We start from the raw sequence: 12,636 nt of genomic DNA, 5'->3' as shown, positions 1-12,636 counted from the left end.
CCGTCTCGATCCCCAATTCTCGTCTTCCCTCACCGTCTCTTGAGCTCAGGGACATGCACCAAGTGTTTTGATTTCGCATGTGGCTTGCTTCTTTGATCCTCGACCACCGAAACCGCAATGGAGTCTCACACCACCACATCCACGCCCGGCGCGACAACCGGCGAGGTTACGCCTCTTCTGCCCACTTCCACAACCTCGACAACCCGTCCCAAGGGACACCGTACCGTCACATTTAGCGAAAATCCCGTTACCCGCACCTTCTCGCCCATCCGGCAGCAATTGCCAGCTCGAAATCCCAATCACCACGCCTCCAGCCCAGTCACGTCGCCAAGTGGTACCAGCGGCCCTCCCATGCTCGCCGCTCTCAACAACAAGCTCCGCCGACGAAACAGCCAGAGCGCGGTGCCCGCCGTCGCACAATTGGGTCTTGGTCCCAAGATTGGCCCCCAGCGAAGCACGAAGAAGACGGAAAAGCTTAAGCTCCTGCCCAACCCCGATATCGACGAGGAGGGAGTTGACGAGGAGAGCGGGAGGGACGTCTACTCCCAATACACCCGAATTAAAGACCCCACAGCGCGTAGAGATGCCGCACGACTGGGCAAGGCAGACCGTGCCCGGCTGCCACGCGTTACAGCCTATTGTACCGCCAATCGATACGAGATGGACGGCCTGATGCGGTTCCTCAAGGGAAGGGGGAAGTCGAGGGGCGCGAACCCAAAACTCATCGACGAGTGTATATACACGCCTTACAACTACGCAAAAAGCTCCCGCAATCGCCCAGATCCCGTTCAGAATTATGAACGTCGACATTCGACGGGCGGCGAAGGCATCAACGGAGGGCAGCAGATCAGAGAAGATTTGATAAACCTGCACTCGGATGGCGCCGAATCCGGGAATGGGATCCCGCCCTACAATGGCCATGCCGACGGAGACATTGCCCACCTAGCCAACCAAGACCTCCTGGGTTCGGGCCTGGGCGACGAGAGCGCTATCGCAGATACTAACCCCGACTTTGACACCCAGATTCACACACCCGAGGTCTTCCTATTTGACTACGGTGTCGTGGTGATCTGGGGAATGACGGAGGCGCAGGAAGCCAAGTTCCTCAAGGACATTTCCAAGTTCGAAACAGAGAAGCTCGCGCCTGACGATGTCGAGACGGAGCTTTTCAACTTTTACTACACCAGAGAATACCAGGCTCGCATCTACAACGACTTCATCACGCTGCGTGACAAGACCAACTACATGACAAAGCTGGCAATTTCCCACGCCCTGGCACAGAGCGTCAAGGTAAGTGATGATTTAGCCGATTGCACCAAACAATACTAATGGCCGTGTTAGACCTCGCTCTTCGAAGAGCTCATTGCGTCCACAGTCGAGACATGCAAGGATATCCCCACCCAGATCGCCCTGACCGGCAAGATCGCACTGCGCCGCTCCCAAATCAACATGCAAATTGGCGAGCTGTTCATCCTCCGTATCAACATCCACCTGAACGGCTCCGTCCTCGACACCCCGGAGCTGTTCTGGGTCGAGCCCCAGCTAGAACCCGTCTACCAGGCTGTCAGGAGCTACCTGGAGATGGACCAGCGCGTAGGCCTCCTGACCGAGCGCCTAGACGTCATTGCGGACCTGTTGGCGGTGCTCAAGGGCGAGTTGAGCCACGGCCACGACGAGAAGCTCGAGTGGATTGGTGAGTGGTCCCCAACGTACTGTGTGAGCTCCTGCAGAGGCTGACCCCGGCTTATAGTTATTGTTCTCATCGCTGCAGAAATCCTAGTCGCCGCCGTGAATATTGTAGTGGATCTGTACATGGGGGAGTAAACCTGCAGCTCAACGGCGTTTCTTTGCTTATCTTGTTGTTTAATGGCGTGGGTGACGGGTCCCTTGCGTGTAATTCTTAAACTTGGATTAGGTCACCTCAAACGTACAATCCGGAGTGCCGATGTAAATATACAGTATTAGATAGAATGGCTTCGCGGCAGGACTGAACATGATACGCGGCAACAGTGTCTTTTGCGTGATTCCCTTCTTTCTTTTCTAGATGGCGCAAGTACCAATTCTCCATGTAAAGCCGAACGGCTCTATAGCCGAGCCATTAATGTGACAGATGATCCATAAACCCACCGAAAACGCCTCCCTGAAAAGCCTCCCACCAGTCGTAGCTCACTCCTCGGCCTTTTCACCCGCCTGAGTGTCTTGATCCTCAGTGTCGTAGTTGCCCATCTCGACATCCTCATCCTGGGTCTGGGCCTTGTCTGCCTTTTCAGACTTCTCCTCCCTGTCGTCCTTGGCTTCGCTTTCCTCCTTCTCCTCCTTGTCTTCTTTGTCGTCGTTGTCCTCCTTCTCCTCCCTCGGAGACGACACCTCGTCCTTCTCGGTCTCCTTGGCTACCGATTGCTCGAACTTGATTTGAAACTCCTCCTTTTCAGCGTCAGGGAGTTCCTTCCAGCTGCGGGCTAGCTCGTCCTCGACGTTGAGATCTTCATCGCCATCCTCCTTCTTCTTGGCCTCGAGAGAGGCTCGGTTCTCGTCGCAGTAGACTTCGAAGGCATCGACAGGCTTCTTAGAGGAGACGCCATTGGCGCGGTCCTTCGCCCGGCCATCGGCGGCGTGGGAGGCAGTCTCGGAGACGGGCGACTGGGCTTGGTTGGTCGTGAAGGAGCCCGCGGGGTTGGCCTTGGCGTCGACGTCGACGGCCATGGACTTGCGATGGCCTCGCTTGGTGCGCAGTGGCTTATCCTTGGGCTTCCGGGGGTTAACCATCAACTCAGCTAAACTGGCGAGGTCCTATTCCAGGAGGACACAAGTATCAACATTGAAACAGGGTGAGAAAGTGGACCAACGCGTTGGCTGGCCAGTGTACGGTTCCGAAAGCAAGGCAGAGAGACAGAGGAAAAAAGGCATCCATACCGTAGGAGGCGGGCTAGGGCTCCCGTCGGAGTCTTCAACATTGGTGCTGGTACGCTTGGCGAGTTGCTCAAGCAAGAAGGCGCGCTCTATCCGGAGCTTCTCGACCTGACGCTTGATGCGCGCGAGGCGCAGGCGGGCGGCATCGTTGGCGTCCTCGACCTCGTTCGTGCGGTTCTTAAGCTGGACGCACTTCCGTCGATAGGCCTCCTCGACGGAGGGGGGGAGGGCGGATGGGATGGCTGATGATGGACGAGAGTTGTCAGCTTCGGGGGCTTTCCGCTTCAGAGTAACAGGCATGGCGGATGGGATACGAGCAAGCAGTGGGCAGGTTGTGAGGTAAAGAACGATGTGTTGGAGACGAGGAGAAAGGCGATGAGGCTGGTGGATGGGGAAGGGATGCAAGGGAGAGTGAGGAGAGTGGCCAGACAGACTCGAGCCTGGTCGTGTGGGCTCCCGAGGCTGCGATTCAGAGCCGATGCAGCATCAGGATTGGAGGATACAGAAGGCGAGAGCGCCGGGAAGGCACAGTCGAGGATCATATGCATGATACAGGCACGGGAATGTGCAAAAAAAAAGAAAAAAGCAAGGAGCAGGGCTTACCGGGCATGATGGGCGGTACCCAGCGTGTGTGTGGTGTATGGTGTAGGTAGGGAGAAGGTGCGTGGGCTTGCGCTGCGCTTTGCGGCGCTGTGACGACTCCAACTCGGGCGGTTTCGACGGGGAGCGACGATGGCAGCGCAATTGGCGATGGCCAGGGATTGGATCGTGCGGCGTTATGCGGGAGGACGTGGGTCAATGGCCGGTCGTGACGGAGAACGCGACGATGGAGGAGGAGATGGTTAAGCAGGAGTGTGAAGAGCAATGCGCGCGCGGAAAATGTCCATTCACCATCACCAGCCGCGGCGCGCCAGGGTACGGGTCCAGTGGAAGCCATCCGAGTACGGTGTTTCTTTGTAGGCACGCCACAGGGGGACGAGGCTGAAGGATAGCACCAGCCTCAGGGGGGCGTCGGGTGGGGCTTGTGAGGCTGCAAGGCTGTGAGACTGTGGCTGGAGCCAAGTACAGAGCAGGCTGCCACTGAAGCCAGTTCCCTCCCCACTAAAGCCCGCTAAGAAAGCCCACTAAGAAAGCCCACTAAATCCCACCGCCCACCGCCCACCACCACAGAAGGTCCTGGATTGCCCAAGATTTTCCGAGCCAAAGGTGGGAGACTGAAGCTAGCGACGACTCTCCTCCAAAACCTCCAACCCTTCACCCCCTGAGCATCCCGCAACGACCAGACTTGCACGTATCGTGTAGTGGCCGCCAGCATGTCGCTCAACATCCCCAACGCCCCTAACGCGGGTCTCTTCAAGGGGGGCTACAACAAGTAAGTATTGCCTTCGTCTCCGTCTCTATATCTTTGTCCCTGCTTTGCCTGGATGTGGGTGAAGCTCCCCCCCACTCTCCTCTCCTCCACGCACACATACACCACATATCTATCCATCGTCACCATTTTGTCCAGCTACGACCGCCTGAGTTACTGCCATAGCCACTGCCACTTCCTCCACCTCTTCCTCTGCCACACAACTCCTCGCTGACCATTCTCTTTCTTCCCTCCTCACAGCTACGACTCCGAAGATGGCGCCGTCCTCCGCAACATCGACGCCTGCCGCGCTATCGCCTCCACCGTCCAGACCTCCCTCGGTCCCTACGGCCGCAACAAGGTCGTCATCAACCACCTCCAGAAGATGATCCTTACCTCGGACGCTGCCACCATCCTCCGTGAACTCGACGTCGTCCACCCCGCCGCCAAGCTCCTCGTCATGGCCTCTCAGCAACAAGAGGCCGAGATGGGTGACGCCACCAACCTCGTCATCGTCCTTGCCGGCGAGCTGCTCCGAAAAGCTGAGGACTTGCTGCGCATGGGTCTCAAGGCCGCTGATATTGTCATCGGCTACGAGAAGGCCCAAAAGTTCGCCCTCGAGACCCTCGAGGAGCTTGCTGTCGATAAGGTCGAGGATATCCGTGATCAGGAGGAGCTCAGCAAGGCCATCAGCACCGTCATTGCCAGCAAGCAGAACGGCAACGAGGATTTCCTTGCTAAACTCGTCTCCGAAGCCGTCCTTGCCGTCCTGCCCAAGAACCCGGCCAACTTCAACGTCGACAACATCCGCGTCGTCAAGATCATGGGTGGAAGTCTGGATCAGAGCAGAGTTGTCAGGGGCATGGTCTTCCCCAAGGAGCCCAACGGTTCGGTCAAGAAGGCCACCCGCGCCAAGGTCGGTGTGTACACCTGTCCCATCGATACCAGCCAGACGGAGACCAAGGGAACCGTTCTCCTGCACAACGCCAAGGAGATGATGGACTTCACCAAGGGCGAGGAGACTCAGCTCGAGGCCACCATCAAGGAGCTATACGACTCTGGCCTGCGCGTCGTTGTCTGCGGTGACCGAGTCGGCGACCTGGCCATGCACTACCTTAACCGCTTCGGCATTCTGTGCATCCGAATTCTCAGCAAGTTCGAGATGCGACGAGTGTGCCGCGTCGTCGGCGCCACCCCCCTTGCCCGGTTAGGTGCTCCAATGCCCGATGAGATGGGCAGCATCGACGTTGTTGAGACTCTCGAGATTGGCGGTGACCGAGTTACTGTGTTCCGACAGGAAGATGAGGTTACCAGGACCGCCACCCTGGTCCTGCGTGGTGCTACCCAAAATCATCTCGACGACGTCGAGCGAGCTGTCGATGATGGTGTCAACGTTGTCAAGGCCATCACACGAGATCCCCGACTTGTACCTGGCGCTGGTGCCACAGAGGTTGAGCTGGTTGAGAGGATACAGGCCCACGGCGAGAAGACCCCGGGTCTAAGCCAATACGCCATCAAGAAGTACGGTGAGGCCTTCGAGGTTGTGCCCCGTCTCATCGCCGAGAGCGCTGGTCTGGACGCCACCGAGGTTCTGAGCAGACTGTATGCTGCCCACCACAACAACGAGGACTGGGACACTGGTGTTGATATCGACGTGAGTTGAATGCCCCTGACTTTAGCCCAGAGCGATACTAACTCACAGCCCTAGAACGATGATGACACCGGCACTCTGGACGCCAAGGATGAGGGTATCCTCGATCTTCTCATTTCCAAGACCTGGGCCATCAAGCTCGCTACCGAGGCTGCCCGAACAGTCCTCTCGGTCGACCAGATCATCGTGGCACGACAAGCTGGTGGACCAAAGCCTCCGGGCCCCAACCCTGTATGTTCTCAACCGTAACCTACTGGTGCATTCCCTGTTGCTAACCATTGTGTACAGAACTGGGATGAGGACTAAATGATGGCGCCGCATTTAAAGGAGGCTGGGCAAGGCAAGGGAACGGTTCAATGTAAAAACCCTCGAGGCACGGATGATTAGATGTCCCCAACGAGGCGGTTTCTGCATGTGCAGGTGGATGGATGGAAGGGGAAAAACGTATGGCGTGCAAGAGAGTTGCTACGCATATCACCTAGAGTACCAACCGACCCGGGGACTTCTTATTGGAATATACCCAGGGATCGTCGCCCAGTAATGCCACACCTTTACGACAATACCTAATGTCATCAAGCTTCCGCCAAGCTGACCTCTGGGAATCCACGAGTTGTCGCACCATCGATAAACCTGTTTCAACAGTGACAAATTATTGGTCAAGGACATTGGTGGTTGAACTCATAAATTCTTCGACGTTGCGCATATCTAGCTAGCCAGGTACAGATATATATCAAGGTATGTATATATATGCATCAGTCAAAGACCGTCCGGCACATGAATTATATATATGAAAATCAAACAACCGGGAAAGTACCAGTGGTATAGGCCAAAAAGCGCAGAAACACGACCAACAAAAAACTAAATCGCCCAGAGGGCGCGACCTCGTCTCGTAACACCTATTTCTTCTCTCTCAACAAATCGGAGCTTGTACGAGATAGCATGAGAGAAACAGCCAACCATTGTGCTGTTGGCAAACAGATTGCCGATCAAACAAGAAAATCAAGCCAGTACAAGTCAAAGCCAAGATACGAGGTGCGCCTAAATGGGAAAGGGGGTATTGTCAAACTCCCCAAGAGGGGACGTTTGGATAGGGTATGATGAGATGGTATCGATGTCCAAACAAGCAGAACAAGCGCGTGCATCACACGCCGCATAAAATGCAGGTAGAGAAAAGGACATGGGGAACGTCCAGGAATTGGGTCGTTAGGGTCATAAACCAAGCCGGAAAACCAGACGCCAACCGTTGTAGCGCCGATAAAGATGCTGGAGAAAACCAGTCTCAAGAGGAGAAAACGATTACGCCTCCTCCATAATGCCAACTTCGCCGCCGCCATCCTCACGCCATTCACGGCTCTTCTCGGTGAGGCGTCTGACACCGCCGACACGGGCAGACCAAAGACCCTCAATGGGGGTTCGGAAGGTGAAGGCGCGCTGTGAGCTGATGACGCCAATCGCCTGCAAAACTGCCTTCCGGCTGTCCCGGCTGAAGACGGCGGGGTGGTTAATCCACTCCAGACTACTCTCAAGTTCCAGGTCCAAGGCATTGACGGTGGTCACGTCAATACCAGCGCCAAGGCCCAAGCCATCGTTGGAGCGGCTGCGGGCAATCTGCGACGAAGTTGGGAAGCCGTTGGCACCAGAAGATGTTGCCGAGGCTGGCGGCGAGGGGCTGTTCTTGCGATCGGGGGTGGTCGATAAGCCAGAGTGGCTATCGTTTGCAGGGTGAGGCGTCGAAGGTGTCGACCTGTTATTCATGGGAGGGATTGGGGGGAGGCCACCCTTTCCGAGACCCTTCAGAATCGAGCGAGTCTCGTTCAGAAGAGTGTGTGCACGATCGTGCTGACCGCGGCTCACCAGAGTCAGGGCTCGAGTAAGCATATCAGAGGTAAGCAATTCCATGCGACGCTGGACGATGCTGGGGTGAGGCGGAATGGGCGGCGAGTTCTGCCACGGCTTCTTCGAATTCGAGGTAGCTGGCAGCATAGTGATGGCCAACAGAGATGGTCGAGGCATGTGGGTGACGGTGCCATCACGCAGGATGTCGCCCCAGTTGAGATCGGCCTGGATCAAAGGAACCTCCTCAACCGAGAGCGTTCTCTCACCATCGGTATCCATCGACCCGCCGAGGGCCTCGAGACCCGAAACGATGTTGTCCCACGGGTCTTGAGGGAGTTGCTCCTGAGACGCGTTGTCGGGGAGAATAACCAATTGGACGAGAATGTCACGCTTGTCGCCGAACCGGAGGTCGCCAAGAGACGCCTCCGCATCTCGTCCAGTGGCTCGCTTCGTGATCTGCAGTGCGCCGCTGATTTTGTGGAACTTGGCCGGCGAGCCCTCGGGAAGCTTGAGCTTGAGCTTGACGTTCTGATGCGATAGGGTCTGCATGCTACCAAGACAGCCTGCAAGACATTCTCGGAGCATCATCCAGTCCTTAACGTAGGTGTACGAGGCCTTGGTCCTCGTGGAAAGCTCGATCATGGTATCAGGCTTATGGGTCATGCCAAGCCCGAAAGAGTGGATGGTAATCTTGGCAGCTTCAGCTCTCGAGACGACGAAATCCACGCTATCGGCATCGGAAGTGGATGCATCGCTGATCAGCATGATGGACGCAATGGGGTTGTTGTGCTTCCGTTGCATGAGCAGATCCATAGCAACGTTAGCGCCCTCAACCACGTCGGCGCGATGGCTCTTCTGGCCAACAGGCTTGATAGAGGACAAGACATTGCTCCAGCCTGGCCAAGCCTTGGTGGTCATGCCGACGATCGGGACACCACCACCTCCCGATCCAAAGGTAACCAGACCCATGCGATCACGCTCGCCAAGGGTGTTGACCATGAATTTCAAGGCATCGCGGACAAGGTTGATTTTAACTCCCTGCATAGATGAGGAGATGGGAACCACGATGACAACGTCGATGGGGACATGGATAGAGTTCAGCACCGGGCTCTTGGGGAAGTTGGTGTACTCGGTAGGAGCCGTTGTAGCTGACCGGGCACCACCCCACGAGGAGGTGACTGAAGAGACCCTCTGGGGGCGTGATGCTGATCGTTGCCATTCAAGTTCTTCGTCAGTCTCCGATACCTCTTCACGATCATATTCAGGGCTCCGCATAGGAGATGTTTCGACGGCGTTCAGATCCACCAAAGCCTGCTGCCACAACTTGAGCTGATTTCGGTTCTCAAATCGGAGGTGGAACTGGGGCAACTCGGCAACCGAGAGGCTGAGTGTTAGGACGTTCTCGTCGATGGTACCAGTCTCTGCCACCTCATTCAGGTGTTTCTTGATGAGAATTGAGCCCTTCAGCGTGCATCGTGTCGTCTTACGGGGCGCACCATTGTCATCCCATTGTTGCGCCAGCTGTGGCGGGAGCTTCTTCTCCTTAACGCAAATAAGCATCTCGGCGAACAGAAAGCATTCCAGCTCCTGCCAAGATACTTTATCCTTCCCGACCCTTAGGGTGCCATAGAGCCTCAATTTTCCGAATCTAGGTTATGTTAGCCGTCATGTCTGCGCTTCGGGGTGAAGGTGAACGCCACCACTTACCGGCTAAAGTCTAGGCCATGCCAATTATCCACGCGATTGCGTAGGCTCTCCGTCATCTCCTCCAAAACCTCTGCCGACTCATAGGGGTAGAATCGTGGCGCGCTTCTGGCAGGAGATGGCGGGCGTCCACCAAAAGCTGCGTCAATGCGGTGGTTGCTAGCAGTGGGCTGCGGTGCGGGGACACCCAAATCTTCGGGATCCGGCCGCCACTTGTTATCGGGTACCTCAACGGTAACTAGGCAAGTGAGGGTTTGCTGTTGTCGCGATCGGTTCATAGTTGGGAATTCTGAGCGGACAGTGACGATCGGAGCCGGAATGGGATTGCGAGTAATCGGGCGTGGGCTTGCAGGTGTCGTCTCCATAGCCTGGACATCGTAGTCATGGCGGCGATGAGGCCCACTCTGAGTCGTCTCGGGATATCCTCCTGACGATGCTACTCCGGTAGCCTCACTGTCGCTCCGGGCGTGGCGTGAAGTCCCATACCGCTCTGACAGGGGCGCTTCTCGACTATCTCTCATGCCTCGCGTGGCACTCTCTCGGCCGCTAGCGCTGGAAGACTGTTGTTGCATGAGCCGCCTCTGGTTGCTCTCAAGACTGGGCGGGCGCACAGTCTGGTTGTCCCACGGTGTTGCAGTAGGCGTCGGGGATAAGGCGGCTCTAGAGTCAAAGGCCGGTCGAGAGTCAAAGGCTGCTCGCGAGTCATTACCGACAGAGCGCACGATGTTACTAATTTTTTCTGTGTTCATATTAGAAACCAACTCATATTTTCAATGTGGTTAGATGACATACCAATATCGATTACATTACCGCCTCGGCTGGTATCCAGGTGAAGTGGCGCGTCGCATGTCGGGCAATATTGTGATTCGAATTCGCGAATGAACTCGTAAAAGCATGCCTCATGAGAAACATGGGAACATGAAAACTGAAGGATTCGCTCTCCACGGAGAGTGTGCTCGAGGGGCTCCTCGCACACAGCGCACTCGCTACCCACGAAAGTCCGCTCTCTTCGAGAGCGGCTTCTATCTGTGTTGGTCGCCATGACGTTGTTATCTATGCCACCGATTCGGCGCGAGACGTTGCTGAGTCCCGATCTTACTGAGGCAGCGGACGAGTTAGATCCCTGGCCGTAGTAGGTCCTAATAGATCCCGCTTTGATTGATCGACCTGGAAGGACAGAGTCAGTAAGAAGTTACTGGTAACAGTCCTCAAGATTCTTTCAGAAAGCAATCCACGATGCAGCGGGCGGGGCATCTCCAGTCCGAGGTGAGTCAAAGACGCAACAAACATACCTTTTTCTGGAAAGGTAGGCACATCAGAGAACTGCTGAGATGCTGAGCCAGTTTCAGGGCGGGAGGCGATGGATTTCGAGGAGCGAGAGCCAAGTATACCAAGATCGCGAAGGTTCGAGGTGAAGCCGTGGTCGTCGCCCGAGTTTTTGGTAGAACCTGATTGCGCGCCGTAACCCTGATTCTTGTGATGTCGACGGAACATTTACGTGGAAAACTGCTATCGTGGAGCACGATCTGTGGAGTTTCGGTGCGTAGCAAGGGATGCTAGATGAATGATAATCGCATAGCAGGGTTAACGAGTTGCATCTGCGCAATCGATCGAAGAGGTCGAGGGATCGGAATAGGGGTCGGATCTAGACGTCGCGTGAGAAACTAGTGAGGGTGTGGGACAGAGAACGGATCGTGTTTCGGGTGATGGCGTGGGCGATGGCAATTAATTAGAGGGGAGATGGCGGGGATGGCCTGTGCATGATGATGCGAGATCCAAGAAACCCCAGGCGCGAGCGAAGTTCCCTTTTGGGCACTGCAATCGCTAACTCAAAGCTGAGGGCGGGAAATGGAAGTGGTGGTGGACTGGGAAAAGTAGGCAAGATCGCGGGGGTTGCGACGCAAAATGCAGTGTAATGCGATGCGATGCGACTCTACACACCTTGCTTGCAGCACCGTCTGAGCCAGGATTGAGTGCTGCCGGTGATTGAAGTGTTCGGCACAGCCGTCAGGAATTGCTTTCAAATTCCTAGTGGAAGAGGATGTGGGAAAAGAAGGAGACGTTGGATTATCAACGGGTCGGGGCGAATCCGGCGGCTCGAGAACAACGGTCGGCCGCGGTCGCAAAGTTGGGTTACGCTGCGCTGGATTCCGATACTTTTGCTTTTTAGCAAAATGCGCGATGTCTTCCTGATCCTTGGTCGTCGCTCACTTTGGGACGTGACACCCGAATTCTTCTCCACTAACGGCAGAAGCAGCCACAATCGTCGCACCACGGTAGTCGTCAGGCGATGTCTTTGCTTTTTAGAGTCGCGGGCTCGTCCGATGAAGAATTGTCGTAGGGCCGGACAGTGGGGATCGTGTATCGTGTACGTCGTACGGCCTGTCGTCTTTCGTCTTTCTTTTTTATTGTGACTCCTTCTCAGCTGAAGGAGACGTTGGTGCGTCGTGGATGTTGAGTTGTGTTGTGCGAGTAAGTGAAGGAGTGGGTTTTGGGAAGGGGGGAAGGAAGGAGGGGGGAGACGGGAGGGAAGGAGAGTGGTAGGTACGGTAGGTATAACCAGAGAGCACCGAGAGAGGGCGGAACTGGAGGAGCGGGCGGAGCGGGCCAAAGCGACTTTTAATTGTTCGTCGATTTCATTTGCACCGTACGACCAGGACTACTCCATTGCCTCTACCTAGCAGCAAGCCCGGCCTGTTGCTGGCCCTGGTGCTTGGTAGGAGCTTGGTGCTACTCCCGACCGACACTGACCCCGTCCTCCGGACAGCACCAGGACGCTGGTGAAGGCGCTGCTAGGAGGGCGCACCTCCGGCTGGGTAACTCCCCTAGCCTGCTAGAGTGCTCATTATGGTTGCCGGGCGGGGCCCTGTTGCAAGCATTAACAGGGGTCCCACCTAGGCGACCCAGAGGTCGGTTGGCCGTCTAAGACCTGGCGGTCCAGCGGTCGCTCCAGGGGCGCCACAGCGGCTTCGACAGCGCGCCTCAGGGCCCAGGAGCTTCCTAGGTCGTCACTGGGTCCTACAAGTGGTTTTGTGCCTACCTACATACAGCAAGAGTCACGGCCGCCAGCCGGACAGCGTCGTTCTGAGCAGCCCAGTCATCTCCTGAGTCCAACCACGCCAGTCCTGAGAGGCCATCAGGGCTAGGGTCAGGGCCATTCCAGGATCAGGCCTCCAGAGAAATACCA

The 12,636-nt window shown here is 56.2% G+C and overlaps 4 protein-coding genes across 4 annotated transcripts; 2 read left to right on the top strand and 2 right to left on the bottom strand.

Annotated features, from left to right (window-relative positions):
* Window positions 1-117: 117 nt before the first annotated feature.
* BGZ61DRAFT_338564 (uncharacterized protein) lies at window positions 118-1,824 on the top strand (the record flags this gene model as incomplete). Its single annotated transcript, XM_046239139.1, has 3 exons — window positions 118-1,290; window positions 1,342-1,693; window positions 1,751-1,824. 3 exons carry the CDS (start codon window positions 118-120, stop codon window positions 1,822-1,824), a joined length of 1,599 nt encoding a protein of 532 aa, XP_046112589.1.
* Window positions 1,825-2,166: 342 nt separating this feature from the next.
* BGZ61DRAFT_525871 (uncharacterized protein) lies at window positions 2,167-3,210 on the bottom strand (the record flags this gene model as incomplete). The annotated part of the gene is made up of 2 exons (XM_046252844.1): window positions 2,167-2,790; window positions 2,914-3,210. 2 exons carry the CDS (start codon window positions 3,208-3,210, stop codon window positions 2,167-2,169), a joined length of 921 nt encoding a protein of 306 aa, XP_046112588.1.
* A 1,013-nt stretch (window positions 3,211-4,223) lies between these two features.
* On the top strand, window positions 4,224-6,215 carry BGZ61DRAFT_471205 (chaperonin Cpn60/TCP-1 family; the record flags this gene model as incomplete). Its single annotated transcript, XM_046248183.1, has 4 exons — window positions 4,224-4,282; window positions 4,520-5,912; window positions 5,967-6,140; window positions 6,198-6,215. 4 exons carry the CDS (start codon window positions 4,224-4,226, stop codon window positions 6,213-6,215), a joined length of 1,644 nt encoding a protein of 547 aa, XP_046112587.1.
* A 502-nt stretch (window positions 6,216-6,717) lies between these two features.
* Window positions 6,718-11,058, bottom strand: BGZ61DRAFT_22777 (uncharacterized protein). Its single transcript, XM_046238186.1, has 4 exons — window positions 10,742-11,058; window positions 10,242-10,616; window positions 9,453-10,188; window positions 6,718-9,393 (listed from the first exon to the last, which is right to left on the bottom strand). Exons 1-4 carry the CDS (start codon window positions 10,941-10,943, stop codon window positions 7,206-7,208), a joined length of 3,501 nt encoding a protein of 1,166 aa, XP_046112586.1. The 5' UTR covers window positions 10,944-11,058; the 3' UTR covers window positions 6,718-7,205.
* Window positions 11,059-12,636: the final 1,578 nt, after the last annotated feature.

Source organism: Ilyonectria robusta (assembly GCF_021365365.1).
Source record: "Ilyonectria robusta strain PMI_751 chromosome Unknown BGZ61scaffold_1, whole genome shotgun sequence".
Lineage (NCBI taxonomy): Eukaryota > Fungi > Ascomycota > Sordariomycetes > Hypocreales > Nectriaceae > Ilyonectria > Ilyonectria robusta.
This window is presented reverse-complemented; position numbering and strand designations above follow the sequence as displayed.